Source organism: Dermacentor silvarum, chromosome 4 (assembly GCF_013339745.2).
Source record: "Dermacentor silvarum isolate Dsil-2018 chromosome 4, BIME_Dsil_1.4, whole genome shotgun sequence".
NCBI classification, from domain to species: domain Eukaryota; kingdom Metazoa; phylum Arthropoda; class Arachnida; order Ixodida; family Ixodidae; genus Dermacentor; species Dermacentor silvarum.
This window is the reverse complement of record NC_051157.2, coordinates 228,745,293-228,769,475: the sequence shown is the minus strand read 5'-3', so window position 1 is coordinate 228,769,475 and position 24,183 is coordinate 228,745,293. Positions and strand designations below refer to the sequence as shown.

Below are 24,183 nucleotides of genomic sequence, written 5' to 3'. Positions count from 1 at the left end.
GTAGCGCTGCCTGCCCATCTCCTCATTGCAGCGACCCATTGCTTTTAAAGGGTCTGTGCAACATTACTTTAACTGCCAAGTGCTACACCACAGTGGGTTCGGTTCCAAGGTGTATGAAAAAAGAAATTCTCAAAATTGATGCGAACAAACAAAAATGATTCAACTTGCAAATACAAAATAAAAGCAGATGAAAAAAGAGGCACACCCTTTCACACCTATGCTGCTTCTGATCAAAACAGAGTTAACATTCATGTAGTGGAAGCTGTGGTCCCATTGTGGCTTCCCCACGACAACCGGCAGCCACACTTTTTCACGTATGCAGTTAGTGTGGTACAAGTTCCAGGTGTACCTCATGTTATAGCGTAGCGTTACGCTAACATGACATTTTATGATACTTTCTTCAACCACAACACCCAAGAAACGTTGTGTTACATCGTTATCTTCACATAACGAAAAGAAAGAAAGTATACAATTATGATTGTTGCTTTAGACACCTTTGCACTAACAGATATGTAAAACATGTTTGTTTCAAGAATAGTGCTCTAGTTGACACCAATGTCCTAAGATGGCACCACTATAGTACTGCTGAGCATGTCTCTGGCACACTGGTACGGGCAGTCTCGGGTGAGTTTCTCTCGTATGGCATAATTGGAATGCAAAGAAGTGAGGCGAAATGTGGTAAGCTGAGCATTGCTTCGTCAGCCAGCAGAGTACCACAGAAGACGTGTGCGCCTTGCAGCATGCACATGGTTACTTTCTTTTCGCGGGTCAGTTCTATCTGGTTTCTTTGTACTGTGCACTGACATGCTTTGATTATGCCATTGACAGTAGCGATGGCCGACTCGGGTACTCCTTACTAGCTTCTTCTTGGCCCCTTTGGAATACATGGGACCAAAGAGTTTTCAATTTAATTTCTCGTTGGACACTGTAGCTGTGAAGTGCACATTTGGTGAGAAACTTCTTGTTGCATCGTAGAAAATCAAAGGTACAGCAATTTCAAACCAGGTAGTGTATTCTTAAAGCACAGGAATAGCAGCAGAAGCAATTCTCCCATGCGCCCACACCATTGGAATGCTATTCAAAAGTGCTTAATTTATTTCAGCTGTTAAGTTAATGGACGACATGCACAAGTGAAACAGCAGAGCTTACTCCATTTATTGAGTAACATAATTGGACAAGTAAAAAATAACAAGTGAACTAACTGCATAAGGATGTGGCTCAGGTGTATAAGCCAAGCCTCAGTGATGAACACTGCAGTGCATAGCAGGGTGCAGACACAACGTCCCTCCGCCTTGTAGTATAGACCCTTCTCACCACCATGGGCACTGCCACATGTCCGCTGCTTGCCTCAGCTGGCCTCCACTGTATCTGTTTACAAGTGCAGCACACCAAGCCACTGTTTCTGCATTTGTCGCCGACAGCATGAAACATTGACCAAAGTTTCAGAAGATGAAGAAATGCCGCATGTCTATCCTTCTGAGCTCATTACGCCTTGCCCAGATGCTACAAGCACTGCCGCACAGTGCGCATACTAGAAGGCCTTCTGTTTAGAGTGAGTAACACCATGTCACTCGTAGACATCCACCTGACTGGTTGTTATCGGACCCAGGTGCTTCTTCAATAAACATTTTTAGAGCCTGCTTATGATTGACAGTCACCATTGGCACAGTTATCAGCAGTTCCAGCACCTGTTTCTTCAAATCGGATGTTATTAGGGATAGCAGACCAGTCCTGATGAATCACATCAGGCACGTAATTTTGTACAGAGCTCGTGGGCCTCAAATTATCAGCATGCACGAATCTTCCACGGTTCTGAATGGGCACCAAAAAAGTGACAATTGGCACAACCTTGGCAACTTCCACAAAACCATTTGATCGTTTCACCCCTGACTGATTTAACCATCACATGGTCCCCTAAGGAGAACTGGTGTCCCGTTCCATGTAGTATTTCAGAGGCTTGAAATTAAGACGGAGACACGAGTAACATGATTTCCAGCTGTTTATTCATTTTTTCCAAATGCCAATTTTAATTGCTGACGACGAAAATTAGTGCAAACAAAAATACAACTCACATGGGAAGAAAAGACAAAGATAAGCACTACAGTCACAACTGTTTAATAGCATTATACATCACCTTGGCACTGCTGCACACAATAAAAATATAGACACATCGAAGGTAGAACACGTGTAGGTCAATGGCTGTTGCTCAAGAAGTCGAACTCTGAAAAAAGAAATGCGATCTGAAGTTTACTTGTACAGCAATCTCTGTTCTTTTTGATAAAAAAGGCTTCCAGGGCAAGTTGCCGCTCCTGCCTAGAATGGTAGTCTCCTAAAAACGAGCCTCATAACTGCACGGCCACCTTATGTGTGCCCTTCTCCTCTTTCGTTCTCAATTTTTGCACGTGTTTCCTTAAGCAGTTGTTGACGCAATGTTTGATTTGGCCGATATACACTTTACCGCAAAACATCATCATCATCAGCCTATTTTATGTCCACTGCAGGACGAAGGCCTCTCCCTGCGATCTCCAATTACCCCTGTCTTGCGCTAGCGTATTCCAACTTGCGCCTGCAAATTTCCTAACTTCATCATCCCATCTGGTTTTCTGCCGACCTCGACTGCGCTTCCCTTCTCTTGGTATCCATTCTGTAACTCTAATGGTCCACCGGTTATCCATCCTACGCATTACATGGCCTGCCCAGCTCCATTTCTTCCGCTTAATGTCAACTAGAATATCGGCTATCCCCATTTGTTCTCTGATCCACACCTCTTTCTTCCTTTCTCTTAACGTTAGTCCTAAGATTTTTCGTTCCATTGCTCTTTGTGCGGTCCTTAACTTAACCGCAAAACATAGGAATGGCATAAACTACACATCTGGGGCACTTGACGAAGGGCTTCTCATGCATTGTAGGGCAACCTCGTCAGCTTTCACAGCAAATTCGAGGGCACAGCTTAGAAAACCGTGTTGGAGGCAGAAAAAACTAGAGACACACCTTGACGGATGGCAACCTCTTTAAGGTTCGTGGGCATCGAGGTGCCTGTTCCACCAGCTCGATCTGGGAGAACCACCGCCCGAGTGGCAACGCGCCGCAGCTAATTTCCAGTACAAATCGTGTTTGCCCTTTGGGCGTCGAGTCACTTTTTGAGCATATATCACCAGGACGCGCCCCGATTGGCTCCCGCAGTGGCAGCGCCCGTGCGCTCTCTCTTCCCGAGCTCTCTTGCGCTGAGAGCTCCATCGTCGCGGCAGATGCTCATAGGCACGCAACGAGTTGGTTACTTCTCGTGCTCATGCTTAGCGGTCCCAATTAGCCTGCGGGTACCCGTACTCAATCACTCTTTCGGTGAGCATTTGCCCGTAAGTACTGTCACTGTCGCACTGAGCTGCATCTCCACATAACTGGCGCCCAACTCGGTTTTGGCATGGCATCGGTTCACGGTCCTCGTTTCTACTAGACCCCTTGGTTACGGACTTATTGTTCGTCAAAGTGGGTGAGACCGAGAGTACAAGCTAGGCTCGCCTTTGCGACCCTCTTCTTTCGGCCACTGGGAGCAATCCTTTCCTTGGAGCGCCCCAGGTGATGTCAACCACTTGGATGTGTACCCTGGTCCTATAGCCACTGCCAGTTACTGGTCCTTCTTTGTCCCGAGTGCAGTTGTGCCCAACATGCTGCATCGGTTCACTGTGCCATGTGTCGTGTCGGAGCTACCCTGCTTAGGTGCTGGCACGAATACGCTAGCTGGCCTCCCTTTGCCCCAAGCGTCGTTCACTGTGCCATGTGCTGCATCGGAGTCACCCCGCTTGGATGCTGGCACGCCGATGCTTGCTGGCCTGTCTTTGTCCCAAGCGCAATTTGATATCCGGTGGATCATAGCTGAACCTCACTGCCTCGCTGTTGGAGCAAAACCACTCTCTGGCTTCTCCTTGCCCCGAGCACAGCTGGTAGACAACGTCGAGTGTGAGCCACCACCCCGCTCAGCTGACAATTGTGGGGAGTACACGCTACCACCTTCTCTCGCAGGCGCTCGCCCATGGCTTGCGCTCGCCCATGGCTTGCGCACGCAGCGGCAGCCGGGTGGACATCTCGTGCGCGCACAGCCGCCGCTGCGGGAGCCGGGCAGACACGGGAGAAATGCACTTTGCCCTCTCCCGGTTCTCGCTCGCCTCTCGCGACGCGCGTGCTCGCGTGGGAAGAGGGAAAGTATCGGCGAGGAGGACACTCCCCTCGCGGAAAGGCAAAAAGGCATAAAAGAGCGCGACCGAGAGACCCCCGGGCATCTCTTACCTCGCTTGACCTACCTGCCCATACGGATTTACCTGCTGAAAGCCGTGAGTGACCTCGTTTGCGTGACTACCTCGCGCGACGAGGCAAGCCTATTTTATTAGTTATTATACAGAGCGGAGAGCGGACTTCCCTCTGCAAGTGTGTTTTATTGCCCACAGCAATAAACGTTGTTGAGTTGACTCGCTTGTTGCCTTATTCGCCCGAACCCTGCGTAGCTGCGATTACACGCGCTACGGGTTGGGGAAGACCCCCGGGGACACAATGTCGCCACGCTTTCCGCCTACCACTTGCCTCATGCTGAGAGACATTTGGAACGTGCGTGAGCCACCCCGCTCTTTCGTTGATTTGTTCGCCGGTTGTGTGAGGCCTTATGCACCTGTCGTAGCGGCAACCCAGCTCTCCTCCATGCTGTTTGCTGGCCCCTTAGGGTATGGCACACATTAGGCAGACTAACTGCTGGTTGGTCTTCTAACACCGGAGCTGTTTAAGCTGGAGGTTAGCCCGTATAGCGTAGATCAGAAACTGCGCCTGGCAATGACGTCACCGCGTGTTGCCTAGTGACCACTTGGCACAGCTACGCCTCGCTTCGCCACCGCTCCGCATCGCCGCGCAGCTGCTCCGTCTAGCCATGACGTCACTTCGCATCGCCTAGCAACCACATGTGCCTCGCTTTGCCTAGAGATGTCAACGCTTCGCCAGGCCGCATCTCGAAGCGCGTCATGAGGCGAAGCGAGAATCTGCGCGTTGGCGGCGTGCCAATCCAGAATACCGCGTCAAAGCTGCAGCCGAGAAGAGGCGTCGTCAAGTCGAAGATCCCGAGTTTCGAGAACGGGAACGCAAGAGTCTGCGTTTGTGTATCCAGCGTCATCGGGATAGCGACCCTGACTGTAGCTTGGTTGATCACAAGCTCCGCTGTTTGCTCTAGCCTTGCACCACTAGGGCAAGCTGCACTCATTTCTTTTTTTCTCTTCTTTTTTTTCCCCCTCTTCGGAAGTTTGCTTTGGCTGTTTATTTATTTATTCATTTATTTATTTCCTCAAAGGTCTCTTCTTGATGTAATGCAGTGATTTGGGCTTGTTGGTATGACATCGTGAGGCTTATAGTACTTTGAGACATTACATGAGGGAGTGGGTGGGTAATGGCAAACGAAGATAGTAAAAGTCCCGATGGAATGTTTTCGATGAGCCGCTTGAATGATGGCGGCTGCGCAGTGGGCTCTTTTTATGTACGGGTTATCAAAAGGCAAGGAATGGAAAAACTTATGAAAAAGGTCAAGACGTGCTATTCTACGGCGTGAGGCTAGAGCGGGTATGTTTATTTGGGCCTTTTGTGCTGAGATGCTTGAATTGTACGAATAATTGGACAGAATAAATTGTGTCGCGTGGCTCTGAACTGACTCGAGGGCGTTAGTAAGGTTATTGTGGTGAGGGTCAAAAATTTGGAAAGCAAGTTGTTTAATAGAGGGAGGAGCGAGGGAAAGGTTACAGCGTATATAACAGGTCCAAGTTAGGTCACGCAAGATATACACACCAAGATATTTGAATGAGTCAGTGTTTGCAATCTGCATGTTATTAATACTCTAATTAGGCACAACGTAATTACAACGATGATGAATCGTTGTAATTCAGTATCAACATGGTTTTAGATACATTCATTGACATGAGCCAAGTGTTACACCAATTCTGTATGCGCATAAGGTCACATTGTAATGCGAAATGGTCGGTGGGGTTAGTAAAGAGGAGGGGGCCAGGTACGGTACCTTGCGGTGCGCCTGAAAGCATGGGTGTTAAGGATGAAGAGTGTGAGTTGGCATATGCGAGCTGCTGACGGTTAGTTAAAAACCCTCGAACCCAGCTTACGACACACCAATGAATGTTAAGATGAGATCCCCCTAAACCACCTCGGATATTTTTTTAACATTTCAAGTAAACACGCGCATCGAGTTCAGGATGCCGTCACGATTAACGATGCAAAACGCTGCAGCGCTACGCGCCGCGGGCGCGCCACTAAATCAAAAAAACAATGCCGTCCTCCTCTCCTGGCCTTTCCGGTATCCCCAGCGGTCGTCACAATGTCAGCAGGGTGCATCTGGTGATGTCAACCGGGTTGACGGTGTGAGTCGATGTCGCTTGGTCGAGCAAGAACCTACGACTTCCGGTTAGTCTGCTAGCAGGTACACGTGCTCCCTGCTCTTCCTCGTCGTGTTGCTCGCTTGTGCGCCCTTGCGAAGTCCGCAACGCAAGTGCCAAATCGCTCGCCTTCCAACATAGTCGTGCTCAGCGGCCTGATTAGCTGCGTGAACAGACTGCGACAGTGTTGGCCTTTCTAGACGTGCGCGCAACACAGGGTCCATAGCGGCACGCTTTGCATGAGCACGGGCCAGCGTGGCAGCCACAGCGGGTAGCCACAGCGGGTAGCACATTATCGGCATGGTAACCCGCCGCATGCCGTTTGCCTTTCGCGTTTGCCGTTTGCCGTTCAACAGCGGTTTTGCTCGCTGTCGAGCACGGCCGAGCCGGTCGTCTCCCGTGGGTAGCCATGCACTGCAGCTAAGCTGCAGCTGATGTTTTCGTCGCCGGTGGCATCATCGATTGGCGTCGTCAATTGGCCCGTTAATCGTGCTGCGGGCGGTGCGCCGGCCGAACTACCGTCTACTTTGGACACCTCTTGCGCGGCAAACGTTCTAGGGCACGGGAGGCCGGTTCGCCGTCGGTATATTTGCCGCTAGTGTGGACGGGCCTTAACCGGAAGTGGGAGGTGTTTTGAGAAGCGCGTTGGCGATGATGTATGTCACGTGTCATTTGGAGCAGCACTCGGCAAGGAGGAGAGAGCAGCCGACGAGGAGAATAGCGAAGGAAAGAGCGAAATGAGCGAGGGCCGTTTTTCGATCATCAAACGCGTGTAACTCGGCTATTACGGCACCATTTTGAAACATTCTCACGGCTACGTGTTCGTTGTAGACTTGTGCACAACTGCAACACCACAACTAAATTTCAACCTCGAAATTTCGACCACAGCGAAATTTCGTTTAGGGGTCCTTTAAGAGACGACCAAGGGTTACCTTATCGAACACTCTTTCGAAATCTAAAAATATTGTGTCAGCCAGAGTGTTGCTGTCTAGGTTTGCAGTGAAACGTTAATTCAACCCTCGTTAATTCGGAAAATCGGTTAATTCGGACACGTCCTTTGGTCCCGGTAGGCGTATGCTTTATTTATTGCAATGAAACTCTCGTTAATTCGGACATATTTGGCCACACATCGGTTGATGCGGACAACTCTCGGAGCTCGGCCAGCACGCAGCGACGCGACAAATCAAGGAAGTCCGACTCACCGTGGCCGGATAGCGAGCGAAAATGTTTGCCCCATGTCGGTTAAAATGTTCGCCCCATTTCGCTCAATAGCGAGCGAAATGATCGCCTAGTCGTTCACGTGTATGGTCATGCAAACGGTGGCGAGTGCAAACGATCCGTATTCGTCCATACCGGTGTCCTGCTCCTAAGCCTTCTCGGGACGGACCGTGAAGCAGGCCGTGAAGCGCCTTCGACCTCTTGTGCCCAAGTAACCCCACCGTTAGGTGGCGTTGGCAGAGGGGTTACTTCGGCACAAAAGGGAGAAGGCCCTCTTGGCTTGGGGATCCGACCAGCAGCACGCACGGACTGCTCGCGCGTGCGTGCTTCGCAGCTGCCGCCTGTTTCGCAGGACCGTCCCGAGAAGGCTTAGAAGCAGGACACCGGTATGGACAAACACGGATCGTTCGAACTCGCCACCATTCACGTGACCGTACACGTGAACAACTAGGCGATGGTGTCATAGCATGGGGCGAACTATCCGGTCGCGGTGAGTCGGACTTCCTTGATTTGTCGCGCGCCCATGTGAATGTTCTATGAGTAATAATTCGGCTAGTGTGCATTAGTGTATGAAAGGTGCAATAAATGCCTTTTTGATTGTTTACGCTACTGTGTTGTCGTTCCTTTATCCCAAGAGCACGTGGAAGACCCCACAATTTGAAGTGTGGGAATGATAAGCTAAAGGGAAATGAAAGTGGATGAAAAAACATCTTGCGGAATCTGAACCATTGTTTGGAAGTTAGCTTTCATCTTACGGCACTTCGTCTCCGTTGCTTCCCGTGCCTGGTACCTGTTACACAACACGCTAAACACCACAACCTAATCTATGCAGGTCCACAATTGTAAAAACTTGGCCAAGGCCGTCGTGCCTCCAGTCACAAAGCAGGTGCTTTCACGGGGTTTTCTTCCAAATGTGACTACTCGCAGCTGCAAAATGGTGGTGAAAGTGGGCTGGTTCACCGCGGCACTGTCTTTTATTTCATCACTCATGCGGGTAGGCTAGCATTACTGGGGACTCTGCTTGTTTTTCTTACCTGTCTACTTCAGGTGTCTCTCAGTGAAAAATGCTTGTCTTGCTTCTTGTTCGTAACCGGTGATGGCACTCTGGCAGCCACCCTCTTATGGTGGGCTTACACCAGTGTGTGTGATGTCGTCCAGACTCTGGAAGCCTTGGCCCGGTTCCAAGCCAAGATGGCCGAGCACCTGTCAGTGGAAGATGGTGATGAGGACAGTCCAGATGACAAGTCAGACCGATGGTGAGTTTTGACTGCTGGAACAAAGTTTATAAAATTGGGTCTACAGAAGTAGTTGTCTGCATACTTTTTGATGCAATTAGCATTCTTTGGGTACGTCACACACTTTTCGGGGGCTAACTGTCTGTACCAGCGTGGTATTTGATCTTAGGCTTAGAATTGTACACCTAAGATCAAGTGTATTCTGCTGTGTGATAAGAATTGATCTTTTTTTAACATTGAAGCTGTTTAAGCCAGCTGTAATTTGTGGTGCGTATCAAGAAAATACAAAGAAAAGAAAATTAACTTTCTTGCCGAGGCGGGATTCGAACTCACGTACCCACGGTCCCAAGGTGAGCGTCGTAACCACTAGGCTATACAGCCACGCTTGCAGAGCATGCATTTATGCGAATCATATAATTGCGTTTGAGCGTCGTCGTCTTCATCCACAGCTGGTGCGTTCGTACGCTCGTGCTCTGCAAAGTGAAGAGGGAGAGACGCATTCACGGAGTGGGCCTCCTGGAACGTGGTGTCGGCATTGGAAAGCGATGTCGGTGTTATAAGCTGCGCTATGCAACATGCAGTGAAGGCCGTAAGTTAGATACGCGCGAAAAGAAATTATCATCATCATGAGTAATAAGTTCGCGCACACTTCTGGAAAATGCTGGGCTACAATCGCCCAGATTCGCTGTTTCAAGCGTTGTGCGGCCGAGTGCGAGGTTTTTTCTTACTGCTAACTATTCTTCACGCCCCTTCATGCATCATGGTACCGCAGAGTGTGTGGTAACCAACATATTGCCACAGAAAAATTATAAAGCGGTACACTCGCTTCTTGCTACGACCAGTTCATCTGTTCAGAATGATGCGAAATGATTTTTGTAGCATGCCTAAAACACGTATCGACAACAAAATCAAAATGATTTCTGGCGAACGGACAGTGCGACTATTGCATGTCATGTACTCGGCATTATCGTCATCATCAGCCGATTTTTATGTCCACTGCAGGACGAAGGCCTGCAGTGACTGCACTCGGCATGTGCAGTCACCAATCTTATTACAGCACAGACTACCGTGCAAGGTCAAGTGCTTCTGTACATGGTAAAAGAAATGCATACCAGCATTTACAACTGCACATCTACCACGGAACAAAGTCTGTAAAGAACAAACACACCGTATGCGCACCGGTAAACGCGTAGTGGTGAGCAAGCGAGGTGATGCCAGTGTCCGCCATGCAGCGACTCCGCTCGATCTCACTGCTAACAAGTTGCGATATTTTTCCACAATCTTTCTTAGTGCATCGCATACAATGGTGTGAGTTACATATGCATAAAACCATAGGTGCTGGCACGACCAATATGAGTGTTTTTTCCCGCAGACAAAATGCAAGCGATGTGCCTATAACATCTTTAAAAGGTATGCAGAGGTCGACGACGCTACCAGCCGAAGTAGCTTAACTTTCATACTGTGTTAGAGGACGAGGCATTCGATGGCTTTGAGTGAAGTGCAGTAAATACTGGTTTTCAGCACTAAAAGGAGTTTCCGTTGAAGTTTTTTTCTGCTAGAATTTGTCACTCATAAAAATTTAGTTTAGCGAAATTTAGTGCCCCGATATGGAGGTTGGAGGGGATGGTTGGTTCATTCTAATGACCAATTGCCAAATGCACTAAATTGAGAAACGGGACACTACACAAGAAGAGACACAAACAGATCAAGCGCAGTTAAAATAGATGGTGCGTCTTAGATACCAGTGTTACTTATATACAAATTTTTTCTTCGAAACTCGTGAAAGTGAGGGTTACGACTTAACAGTCTTGGCGTTAAAGCAAATATGTAATCCTAAAATTCGTTTTTCACTTCTTTTTTATGCATTATGCCAGAAGGTCAATGCAGCTAATTAAACTAAGAAATCATTTGATTAAAGCATGAGGAATAATTAGGAATCCTTAGTCTGCATCCAGTACTGGTACTTTACTAATTATCAGTCTTACTAATTTCACTAATTTGTTACTAATTCAGTGCTGTTACTTTACCAGTTAGTATACTAAACTTTGCTACTTCATTTTCACTCATTTTTATTTAATTGTCGTTCTCCACAAAGCCTCTCTCTCTGTCCAACTCAGCTTATTTCTTTGTAGCATCCTCACTACGTCTGAAATGGCAGGCTGCTTAACAAATGCATATAAGTGGGTTTTCTTCTGTAATAAATTTAGTTGGACTCTGTATGTCCTCATTCTTTCTGCTGTCTATGTTTTATTCGCGCTTAAGATGTCGCCTTACCATCTAGCTCGGATTCAGACACAGTTCGTTACTTGCATTATATGACTTAAGTATGATTTTATAAGGGATAAAGGTCTATCCCGTACATCGTAGCGTTTGACCTTATTCAGCAAGTATAAATGTTTTAGGTAGTCAAAAAGACTTGGAAAAGCCAAGGTATCGACCAGCAACAACATATATATATATATATTTTTTTTTTTCGGAAGCTTGAAGAATTCTTTTTGCACCAAAAATGCATGCTTCGTGATCTGCCCTTGTGGATCAGAATCTGTTTAGGGGAAATGAAGGAGAATTTCACTGCAATTTTTATAAATCTCGTATTTATTATCTCTTCTAAGCCTTTCAAATATGCCGGTAGAATAGAAATGGGGTGATCTTAATGGCTTCCCTTAAAAAGTGCAGTAACACTTGATAGTTGCATTGTTTTGGAAACATGCCTAATGATAGTGCTCTGTTACAAATATGTGTTAGACAAAAGATCAATAACATGGTTGATGGGCATTATTTGAATACCGTCAATGTCACATGCATGACTCTTATTAAATGAAATAAATTGGCTACATACTTCACTCTTATGTCAGTTCAAAGGACGAACTACAGTCGAATTTCGATAATTCGAAGAGGCTCGAAAATTTTTTCAAATATAATGGAGTCTGAAATAGCGGAAGCTCATTGAATGGAGGACTTAACGTGCAGCGCTGCATTCTGTGTGCATGACTGACGAGGCTCATGGCAGCACAGCAAGTACAGCCACAGTTTTAGGGAAAAGTGTTGCTGTTGTGAAGCCGCACCTCAAGAGCAAATTTGCATATAACTTGTAGCCTTACTTTACCGTTAATTGAAAAAAAATTTTGGTGCAGGTTAAACGCACCATAATACGGTACTTGCAGTGGAAAAAGGGAGTAGCATCTGGCACGCAGCAGCACTGCCAGGTCAGAAGTGTCGTGCGAGTTGGTGCACTACTGAGAGCATGGTTGGCGGCAGAGCATGTTTCTATTAACCTGCACAGACGCTTACGCGTTTGAATTATCAGTCGTTTTCACACATTGAATCACACATAATTTTGACAGAACCACAGCGTGCAGTTCGAATGAATGATGTTGATTGAAAAATAAGCGTGAATAAATTATATAAGGACATGTGAAACAGGCGAGGACATTGGTTCTCGTCTGTTCCACGTGTCTTTGTCTAATTTATTTGCACTTAGTTTTCCAGTCAACATGTCAGACCAACTAGCCCAACAGTTAGTCAGTCTTTCAAATTGAGGAGATTCGAGCGTATTCATATTTCTTGGTACTCTTTCTGATGTGTCGTGGAAAGTAAAAGCTGTTGACTAATGTTAACTGCTTATGTGATACAGTAGAACCCCGCTGATGCGTTTTTCACGGGACCGTAAAAAAAAAGAACGTATGAGCCGGGAAACAGGAAAAATTGAGAAATGGGAGTAGTGTTGAACGGCACACAATATTATTTTAATTCTTACGGGTGAAAAGTAGTAATTTTGCCCAACAGCTGAAGTATTGATTGCGATAGCAAATTAGTAGACAACTATACAAAGTAAGAATATTAGTTTTATCGTCCATATAAACTTGTAAACATTCACTTAATTAATCTTATTAACAAGCATAGTGTCAGCGCCCACAGGCAAACATGAACACAACACACTCGATGTGTCAGCGCGGACACGCGCTGTCAAACGCTGGCGTGAGGAATTTAAGCGCCGCTGCAGAAGCGAGCGAAGTGACCTTCGTGCTGTTGTCTGTTGCTTCAACGCAAACTGAGCGCCGAGAACACACAGAACACACGCAGAAAGCTACGAGCTGCCGACGCACCTACACTGCGTATACTCTGCCCCGAAGGCAGATCGCTTTCAAGATACGGCCCGCGCGACCGCGCACCGCCACGCAGTACGCAGTTGCTGCCAGAGCACAACGCTGCCCGCTATCGCTCCCCCCTCACCGGTGCCTCAAGCGCAACGGAAGAAGGCGCACTTCCTTTCTTTCTTTCGTGCGGGAGATTTAGATGTGGTCGTCGGCTCCCCTCGCACGCTTTCACTCTCACGCTTTCACTAGTACATACAGCATACAGTGCGCGGCGACGGCGTTATCGCCCTTGGACTTTATACGGGACATCTATGAGCCAAAACCAATTTTAGGGCCGCAGCGCATCATAGACACCATGATACGGCAAATACGGATCTCAAGGGCCATACTTTTTGTTAGTGGAAACTGAAAATATGTCATAAGTGTCGCCCCCAGCACTTTGGGCGGCCAATGCCATCGTCAAGCAACCAAGCCAAGCGACATGAAAAGTCAAAATGGCCACTCGGGCCGGTGCAGAGTGGCAGTTCGCAACGTACGATGCAGGAACGGTCCCACAATTGCGACGTAACAGCGGGGTTACCAATGCATTGGGTTCTATGGGAGCTGTGCCGGGACCAGCCGAAAACGACGTAACAGCCGGGAAAACGCAGCACCCGGGAACAATGTTATACAGTAGAACCCCCGCTGTTCTACTGTATAACATTGCTGTAGTCACCATTGTTGTAAAATACCATTAGTATGTGTTGATGCGATAGTGCTAGATTTAGTCAAACATTTTTTATTGCGATAGCAATTATATGGACACTTCAACTGGATTTCTGCCGTCGGCGTCGGCGTCGCCGTCAGGTTCCGTATAGATTCCAAGGGCGATAAAATCGTCGCCGCGCGCCGTACGAGTAAAAGCGCGCGGGGGACGCGCGCTATCACAGAGAGCCAACGCACGGCGGAAAGCAAACGCAATTGTCGCCCAAAAGGCCGTGGGGGTATGGGGGGGAGGGAGGCAAGGCGACGCTGTGCTACGGCGCCAAATGCTTATCTTGCAACCCAGCGCAAGGAGAACTGGCAACGCAATCTCCCACGCGAAAGCAAAAAAAAAGCGGGGAGGCAGCGCGGGAGGGACGGGGGGAGCAGCTTCTACTCTGCGAACAAATACGCTTGCACTACGTCGCCCGCACCGTCGCCCGCACCGTCTCTTTATCTCCACCACGGCCGGGCTCGACTGGCGCGCGCACTCACTTCTTAAGAAGCGAGCGAGCGCGCGCGCCAGTCGAGCCCGGCCGTGTCTCCACACGGCTCTGACCTTTATTCGCTGTCCATTCGCCGCTCAGTTTCCGTTGAAGCGATAGACCGCACGATTCTTTGCCCGCTCCAGCGGCCGCGCCAGCGTTTTGACAGTCGTTGTCTGCGGTCATTCAGTGTGATCTATTCATGTTTGCTTGTGCGCGATGACACCACGCTTGTCAATTCAGTTACAAAGCGAATGTGTCCAAGTTTATGCGGCCGATAAAACTACTCTACTATCCCTACTCCGAATAGCTCTCTACCAATTTGCTATCGCAATTGATGCTTCGCCTTTCGGGCGAAACTGCGACATTTTTTTTTTTTTTTTTCACATCTTACCAGGTTTCATTATGAGTATATATTTATGTCCACTGCAGGACGAAGGCCTCTCCCTGCGATCTCCAATTACCCCTGTCTTGCGCTAGCTGATTTCAACTTGCGTTGTTTCATATTATTCCTAATTTCAAAAGAACTATATGTAGTTACTTCTGTTTGGTGTGTAGCAGTAGGGCATTTGTCTTATCCATAAGCTTCTTAAACAATATCTTATATCTAATCACTTTTCTGGATTCCTAGTTTCCAGAAAACGATTAAAGAGCTTATCCGTCCTGATCGTTTTTTAAAGGGCCCCTCATCAGGTTTGGCCGTTGCTGACAAGCTGACAAGCCCAGTGTACACAATGTGTGCTGCATCTGCAAAGCATTACACTGCTGTGCGCCACAAAAACAAGCTGCAATTTCAGACCGATACGCTGCACCCTTCTTCTCAAGGGTCGAAGTCAGACGCACCAAGTGGACCTACGTAATTCGGATTGCTGAAACGTCACTATCCACGACATGCACTTCGAGAATTGTTCGAGGTAGCAGCAGTTACCGGGTGCGCAAGGTATTTGAGATCACTATTCCTTATCGCCTTAAACACCAGCAGGCTCATCATATCTATCTAGGCGTGCGGCTTCTTGTTGGTTGATCTCTTATCATTCATACTGCGCAGTTTGTTCAATGATGGAAGCGTACAGGTTGATGCAGGAAATGAAACGCCATGCAGTCCTTGTCGCCCTGGCCGCACACGACAGTGACTTGGAAATTTCCACCTTTCTGAACGTAGCAAAGTCTTTCATTTACAAGGTGCGGACAGAACTGATGTGTTCTGGCAGTGACATGGCATTTGTGGCGAAAAGAAAAAAGCACAGTCAGCGGTCAGACATTCAGAACCCCTGATTTTCCCTGGTGGCTGCAAGTGATCGTGAGTGACGACCCAGGCAAGTCAATGCGGTCCCGCAGGGGCGTCTGCGCAAGCAGGCGTTTTGTGAGTTGCGCCACCACGTACCCGAGCACACGAGGGTTGCACCCTCCCACGTTTAACCGTGCGTGGCTTAGCTGTGTCCGGGGAAAAGGGGATCCTGGGGGTTGAGCCGATGCTGAGTGTTTGGACCTTTATGGCCCCTCGGCGGAGGCAACACACCCCTTTGGCCTCGGCTTCACGTAGACGGCACTCCCGGACTGACCCATCCGGGAGAAATCGGTAGTTGCCTTTTCCTATCCTCCTCTCCAACCTTCGTCTTTCTCTCTTACTTTTAATCTTTCCTGTCTTCTCCTCTCTTCTATATTCCTTCCGATCTTCTTGGCAGCGAGGGTTAACCCTGTGTGAGTAGCCTGCCTAGGTTATTTCATATTCGGTTATAGTGGTGACGTACAGCTGGCGTCTGCAGGGCCTATGTTTACAGGCACTGCAGCATCCCCTAGTAGGACTCCATGGTGGGTGGCTGGAGTTTCTGACGAAACATCAATATTTGTATGGCTAGTTCTTTTCCCGCGCTTTCTGATCGCCCCCAAAGGAGGGGGCGCACCGACGAAGTTTTTAAATTTTTTTGCCGACAATTTGAGAACTTTCCACGCTACCACGTGGTACACAGTGAGAAAACTGAAAAGACCGTGAGAGTGATCTCACCTTTTATCGTTGCAAAGACTCTGACAGAGACTATAGGACCAGGTTACAAGGCGACGAGGATGGCCAGCGGTGACCTCCTCCTGGAACTCCGTGATAAGAAACAGCATGATAAACTACAGAATCTAGTGTCATTTGGAGACTTTCCTGTAACTGTGACCCCACACCGCACCATGAACACCACCCGCGGTGTTATTTCTGATGACGACCTGTTGGAGCTCACCGAAGATGAACTTTTGGAAGGATTCAAAGAACAAAATGTTTTGACTGTAAAACGAATCAAGATGAGGCGCGATGGTAAGGAGCTAAAGACAAAACATATAATTCTTACTTTTGGTTCTAGTGTTCTACCCGAGACCATTGAAGCCGGATACATAAAATTACGTGTCAGGCCATACGTGCCAAACCCTCTTCAATGCTTCAAATGCCAAAGATTCGGCCACAGTTCGCAGAACTGCCGAGGCCGTCAGACTTGTGCGAAATGCAGTGCAACTGAGCATCTCTCTGAATCATGCGAAAACTCTCTCCACTGTGTGAACTGTGATGGGGAGCACGCCGCATACTCGCGGTCGTGCCCATCCTGGAAAAAAGAAAAAGAAATTGTAACAATTAAAGTAAAGGAAAATCTAACGTTCAAGGAGGCACACAGGCGGGTATCCTACCTGCCAAAGAAAACCTTTGCCGAAGTTGCGCGTCAGGGGGCAGCGTCGCAACGGCTTCCGGCGGCTGTCCGGCCCACACACAGTGAGCCGGCAGTGACGCCATCTGCCCCCCCGGCGGCTGCAGCTCGCGCTGCTCCGCCAACCCACAAGAAGGGGTCATCGACCTCCGGGCTGGTGGCCTCAAGGGCCTCGTCCCTCGAAACGAGGCCTTCCCCTCAAACCAACCGCTCGCAAGAGCGCGTGTCCAGCGCCTCACAAGAGGCGATGGACACAACAACCTGCCAGACAGCGCCGCAAGCGCCAAAGGAGCCGCGAGAATCTCGCGATCGCTCCAAAAAAGAAAAAGCCCGCATCACAGGGCCCAACAAGGGCTCTGTAAGTTAAATTAGTCTCTTTTAAACACACAGCACAAAAAAACACTTCCAACATGAATACACAAATAATACAATGGAACGTCAGAGGACTCCTACACAACTTCGATGACGTCAAAGAAATCCTACACAGGTTTAATCCTAAGGTGCTGTGTGTTCAAGAGACACACCTTAAATCTACACAATCAAACTTTCTCCGGCAATACGCCATTTTTCGTAAAGACCGCGATGACACAGTCGTGTCTTCCAGTGGTGTGGCTATTGTAGTCGATAGAAGTATTGCCTGCCGGGAATTAAAACTTCGTACGCCCCTAGAGGCAGTTGCTGTCCGAGGGGTGTTGTTTGACAAGCTGATCACTATCAGCTCTATATACATCCCTCCCAACTATCAACTACGTAAAACCGAATTTCAAAACTACATAAATGAACTTCCGGAGCCATACATAGTTCTCGGAGATTTCAACGCACATAACACCTTGTGGGGAGACTCGCGTTGTGATGGAAGAGGTCGCCTAATTGAAAACCTTCTTTTTTTCCTCAGGAGCGTGTCTACTTAATAAGAAAGAGCCAACGTACTACAGCGTGGCGCATAATTCATACTCCTCCATAGATTTGAGTATCGTGTCTAGTACACTAATTTCGTACCTGCAGTGGTCCGTTCTGAAGAACCCCTTTGGGAGCGACCACTTTCCAATTATGCTAAGCTTAACAAAACAAGATGGATGCTCGCCACATGTTCCCCGATGGAAGGTTGACTCTGCTAACTGGCAACGTTTTAAGGAAATAACATATTGCCGCGCCTGTACTCTGATGAAGAGGAGGAATATGCGAGCAGGCACGCGCGTTTCTATCAAGGCGCGGTGAAGAAGAAGAAGTCGCGGCAGCGCGCTGTATTAAAAAAGGCGACCTCCTGCTATTCCTCTTGATCAGGGCTGTGCGACCTCTGTTTCTGACGTTGCGACACTGGTGGAGGTGCTGGCGCCTTGAACCTCATGCGTTCAACCCCTATAAGGACTCGTACACCCAGTCCGGAAGCTCCACTTCTCGTCACGACTCCAGTCCATCGATTCAGTCGGCGCCTGCTCGGCCTGAGCCCGGAATTCCCTCCCGTTGCGCCTCCCACCAGCATGGCTGTTCCAACACCATCGGCCACTCTTCCTTCTTCTCAGACGGCGCCGAGCATTTCCCAGGTGACTCTTGAACAGCCTCACGTTCCCGCAACCTTCCATGGTGATGCTTTCGAAGATGTCGAGGACTGGCTCGATCAGTACGAGCGCGTCGCTGATGTCAATCACTGGACCGAGCGACAGAAACTCACCCATGCTTATTTCGCGCTCGAAAAGAGTGCTCGCACGTGGTACGAGAACAGGGAAGCGAGCTTCCACACGTGGGGCAATTTTCGGCGTCAGCTCCTCGATTCATTCGCAAGTTCGGACCGGCGCGATTACGCGCAACAACTTATTGAGGCTCGCGTACAGCAGCCGAACGAATCTGTCGTCATGTATGCGGAGGATATGGCCCGTCTGTTTCGCCGAGCTGATCCCGATATGACCGAGGCGAAGAAGGTGCGTCACCTTATGCGGGGAATTAAGGAACCGCTGTTTGCAGGCCTTGTCCGAAACCCGCCCACAACGGTCGACGACTTCATCAAAGAAGCGACTATCATTGAGCGGGCACTTCAGCAACGTTGCCGCCACTTTGATCGCCTACCCAACAACACACCAATAAGCGCCGCAGCTCAGGGTGTTGACCAGCCTTCTTTACGGGAAATGATTAGAGTCATTCTACGTGAAGAGCTGCGAGCCCTCGGCATTACTCCTACGGAGTCTCCAGTCGTTTCGGTTGCCGAAGTCGTGCGCCAAGAGTTGCGGCAAGCCTTCTCCTCACCACCTCCATGCCCTGAGGCACGTCCATTGAGCTATGCCGACGTGGTCCGACGTCCTCCCCCTTCACCGGAGGTACCGCCATTTCAGCCTCGGACCGTTCCCGTGCCGTGGTGGCAACGAGAGTCTGTGAGACGACCTCCTGTTCGCCGTACTGACTTGTGGCGCACGGCCGACCGTCGACCACTCTGTTTCCATTGTGGGGAACCTGGCCACATTGCCCGCTTCTGTCCCCATCGAGAGGCTGGGGTGGCAAGTTTTTCGCCCGCCGCTTCTCTGCGCTTTGACGACCGTTGTGCCCCGAATCGTGATCACCTGTCGACCAGCCAAGCAGCTTCACCGCGTCGTCGCTTGCAGTCCCCATCCCCTGTGCGTTACACTTCCCCAAACCGCCAGAGTTTCGCTGACGTCGTCAGGGGTGGTCGTTCCCCTAGTCCGCGACGGGGAAACTAACGGCAGCGACCTCCGGGGGGAAGGTTGCCCAGTGTCGCGACGCCAAAAATACCCCCCACGCTACCCAAGAGGACGATACGACGACGACGAATACTACCGCCGACGACGTTGCCCGTGCCGATATTAGCATTCTCATCGATGGACATCACGTTACAGCACTTGTTGATACTGGCGCAGACTTCTCAATCATGCGGCAGGAGCTGGCCGACCGCATTCGGAAAGTGAAGACGCCGTGGACCGGGCCACACATAAGAAGTGCCGGTGGCCAGGTAATAACACCAACAGGAACATGTACCGCTCGAATTCACATCGGTGATTCCAGCTTCGTTGCCACTTTCGTCATTATCCCCGACTGCTGCAGAGACCTCATCTTAGGGATGGATTTTCTGCGAGATCACGGCGCCGTCATAAACATTCCGGGCCGTATGGTGACGTTCTCTGCAAGCCCCTATGCCGACACCACTCATGACGGGCAACATGAGCGTCTGCGACTCGCCGACGATGTGACCATTCAACCGCGCTCCTGCCGCCTTGTATCTGTCTCGTGCCGGAAGCCCTACCATGGGGATGTGATCGCGGAGCAAATTGTTGCACTATTGCTAACCCACGGCATTTCGATTGCTAGAGGCCTACTCGACATGACTCATGGGCAAGCGGAAGTCCTTCTGACGAACTTCAGCGACGAACGCCGTCACATTCAAAAGGGCACCGCAATTGCCTACTGCGACGAAGTCATTCAAGTAAACGATTGTTTGGCTTTACAACGTCAAGACACGACCGTTCCGGCCTCGACACATTTGTCTTTCGACGTCAGCTCCACCCTGTCGCCTTCTGAGAGACAGCGCCTCTTGGAGCTGATACACCAGTTCGAAGATTGCTTTTCGACTACGTCAAAAGTGAAACAAACACCGCTGACCAAGCACCGTATAATCACGGATGATACCACGAGGCCGATTCGACAAAACCCCTACCGTGTAGCTCCAAAGGAACGTGAAGAGATTCAAAAGCAAGTGACCAAGATGCTCGAGGATGACGTGATCCAGCCTTCGAACAGTCCCTGGGCTTCACCCGTGGTCTTGGTCAAAAAGAAAGACGGCAGCTTGCGCTTCTGCATCGATTACCGCAAATTAAACCAAGTCACGAAGAAAGACGTCTACCCGCTGCCACGCATTGACGATTCGCTGGACAGGCTGCGGCATGCACGTTATTTTTCATCAATGGACCTACGAAGCGGGTATTGGCAGATAGAGGTCGATGAGAGAGATCGTGAGAAAACGGCCTTCGTGACCCCCGACGGTCTTTACGAATTTAAGGTACTTCCTTTCGGTCTGTGCTCAGCGCCAGCCACTTTTCAGCGTTTAATGGACACCGTACTATCAGGCCTGAAGTGGCAAACTTGCTTGGTCTATTTAGACGACGTCATAGTGTTCTCGGCTACATTCGAGGAGCACCTAAGCCGGTTACTCACTGTTCTTCAAGCCATACGCTCAGCTGGCCTGACGTTAAAGCCCGAGAAATGTCATTTTGGCTTCAGTGAACTGTGCTTCCTCGGCCACGTCGTCAGTCACGAGGGTGTACGACCGGACCCAGAAAAAATAGACGCTGTGGCAAAGTTCCCCACACCACCCGACAAGAAGGCAGTGAGGCGCTTCCTGGGGCTGTGCGCCTATTACCGGCGGTTCATTGCGAACTTCTCTCGTATTGCTGCCCCGTTAACACGCCTTACACGAGACGATGTTCCCTTTCTGTGGGGTGAAAATGAGCAAATAGCATTTGACGAACTACGCCAGCGCCTGCAAACGCCTCCAGTTCTTGCGCACTTTGACCTGGAAGCCCCTACAGAACTTCACACCGATGCGAGCAATGTTGGTCTGGGGGCCGTACTGGTGCAGTGGCAAGACGGCTTCGAAAAAGTAATCGCTTACGCCAGTCGAACACTCTCTCGTACGGAGGAAAACTACTCGACTACCGAGAAGGAATGCCTCGCCGTGGTGTGGGCGGTTACCAAATTTCGCCCATATTTGTACGGCCGTTCATTCAAGGTTGTCAGCGATCATCATTCTCTTTGTTGGTTGACTAACTTGAAAGATCCATCTGGCCGTTTGGCGCGCTGGAGTCTTAGGCTTCAGGAGTTCGACATGACCATAATTTACAAATCAGGGAAAAGGCACACCGACGCCGACTGCCTTTCGCGGTCACCCGTAGAGCCCGCAGGTACCGATGACGCGGACGTTGACGCTGCATTTTTGGGAGTCGTCGACGCCGTCACCATTTCACAGGAGCAGCGCCACGACCCAGAGCTGCTCCCACTCATTAATTTCTTGGAAGGCCGAAGTACAGACGTCCCGCGACTCTATGCCAGGGGACTGCCGTCGTTTTGTCTGCGAAATGATGTTCTCTATAAAAAGAACTTTTCTGCCAGCGGCAGCACGTACCTGCTTGTCGTACCGATATCACTTCGCAAAGAAATACTAACAGCATGCCACAATGAAGCCACCTCAGGTCATCTAGGCTACACGAGAACACTGTCCCGACTCCGACGCAAGTACTATTGGCCAAAGCTACCCGCTGCTGTGAAACATCATGTACAAACATGCGCCGACTGCCAAAGACGCAAAGCACCTCCCGGCAAGCCTGCAGGTCTCTTACATCCAGTCGAGGTACCAGGACAGCCTTTCACCCAAGTTGGAATGGATTTCCTGGGCCCATTTCCAACTTCTACAGCCGGCAACAAATGGATCATTGTCGCAACCGATTACCTGACGCGCTACGCGGAGACTAAAGCTACGCAGCGGGGCACAGCAGCCGAAGCGGCTCATTTTTTCATCGAGAACGTCGTCCTTCGACACGGTGCCCCAAAAGTAGTCATCACAGACAGGGGAACTGCCTTCACTGCAGAACTTCTTGACTCGGTTCTCACACTAAGTGGTACAAACCACCGGAAAACAACCGCATATCATCCCCAGACCAACGGACTGACCGAGCGGCTTAATAAGACCCTCGCAGACATGCTATGCATGTACGTCGACGTGGAACACAAGAACTGGGATCAGATTTTGCCTTACGTAACTTTCGCATACAATACCGCTCGACAAGAAACTACTCGAATGACGCCCTTCAGCTTGGTCCACGGTCGCGAAGCCACGACGACGTTGGATGCCATGCTGCCTCACGAGTGTGACGACATACCTACCGACGTTGTCGAATTTACTCAGCGCGCCGAAGAAGCTAGACAGCTTGCCCGCGTACGTATCTGCTATCAGCAAGGCCAAGATGCAAAACGGTACGATCTTCGACACAGGTCCGTTATCTACACTCCCGGCGATAAAGTATGGGTTTGGATACCCATACGCCGTCGTGGACTTTCTGAAAAACTGCTAAGACGGTACTTTGGGCCATACAGAGTGATTCGACGCCTGAGCGACGTGACCTACGAGGTCGTTCCTGACAGTGAGAGTAACTCCAGAAGCCGCAAGCACTTACCCGAAGTGGTGCATGTGGTGCGGATGAAGCCGTATCTGTCGAACTAAGTTTCGTTTGTTCTTTTCTGTTGTTTTTTTGTGGTTTTGTTTTGCGTGTCTTACTCTGTGCCATTTGTACGCCGCCCTCATATGCTTAAGTTACGCATCGGGACGATGCTTCCTTCGGAGGGAAGCAAATGCCGCGCCTGTACTCTGATGAAGAGGAGGAATATGCGAGCAGGCACGCGCGTTTCTATCAAGGCGCGGTGAAGAAGAAGAAGTCGCGGCAGCGCGCTGTATTAAAAAAGGCGACCTCCTGCTATTCCTCTTGATCAGGGCTGTGCGACCTCTGTTTCTGACGTTGCGACAATATTTAGGCCGGGATGACATTGCCTCTCTTAACATAGACGATGCTGTGGCGTATATAACGGGTTTTATCACTGACGCTGCAGAAAGGTGCATACAACAAACTAATGGACTAGCTAATAAGCGTCGCCTGCCTTGGTAGGACGAGGAATGCCAAAAAGCACGTAAAAAGCAAAACAAGGCCTGGGGATTGTTTCGCAACTCCCCAACAGCCGAAAACTTGATTAATTTTAAACAAGCAAAATCGCAGGGCAGGAGAACGCGCAGACGTGCTAAAAGAGAGAGCTGGGAAAAGTACATCTCCAGCATAAATTCGTACACCGATGAAACGAAAGTCTGGAATAGGGTAAATAAATTAATAGGTCGGGAGTCACATCCCCTACCCTTAGTAAATAGCCAAGGTGATAGCCTGGAAGACCAGGCAGATAGTCTAGGCAAACACTTCGAATATGTATCGAGTGAATCGCACTATACACAATCTTTCCCGAAGTTCCAAGAACGCGAAGAGCGGCAGCCCCTTAATCGCAAAGGTTCATCAAATGAGGCTTACAACCGACCATTCAGCTTAGCCGAACTTAAAGCATCTCTTGCTTGTTGCAACAACTCTGCGCCAGGTGGCGACCGTATCATCTACGAAATGATTAGGTACTTGCACCCCGAAACACTGACAACACTCCTCTCTCTCTTTAATGCCATGTGGGCGGCTGGATATATTCCTTCCTTATGGAAAGAAGCCATAGTCATCCCGATTCTTAAACAAGGCAAGGACCCGTCTTTAGCTAGCAGCTACAGGCCA

The 24,183-nt window shown here is 49.4% G+C and overlaps 1 protein-coding gene across 1 annotated transcript in view; it reads left to right on the top strand.

The window, feature by feature from the left end:
• Positions 1 to 24,183, top strand: part of LOC119449307 (spliceosome-associated protein CWC27 homolog) — a 40,498-nt gene that overhangs the window by 588 nt on the left and 15,727 nt on the right. The window contains exon 2 of the mRNA XM_037712478.2: positions 8,790 to 8,887. Coding sequence (XP_037568406.1) covers positions 8,790 to 8,887 — 98 coding nt within the window. The remainder of the gene's footprint in view (positions 1 to 8,789; positions 8,888 to 24,183) is intronic.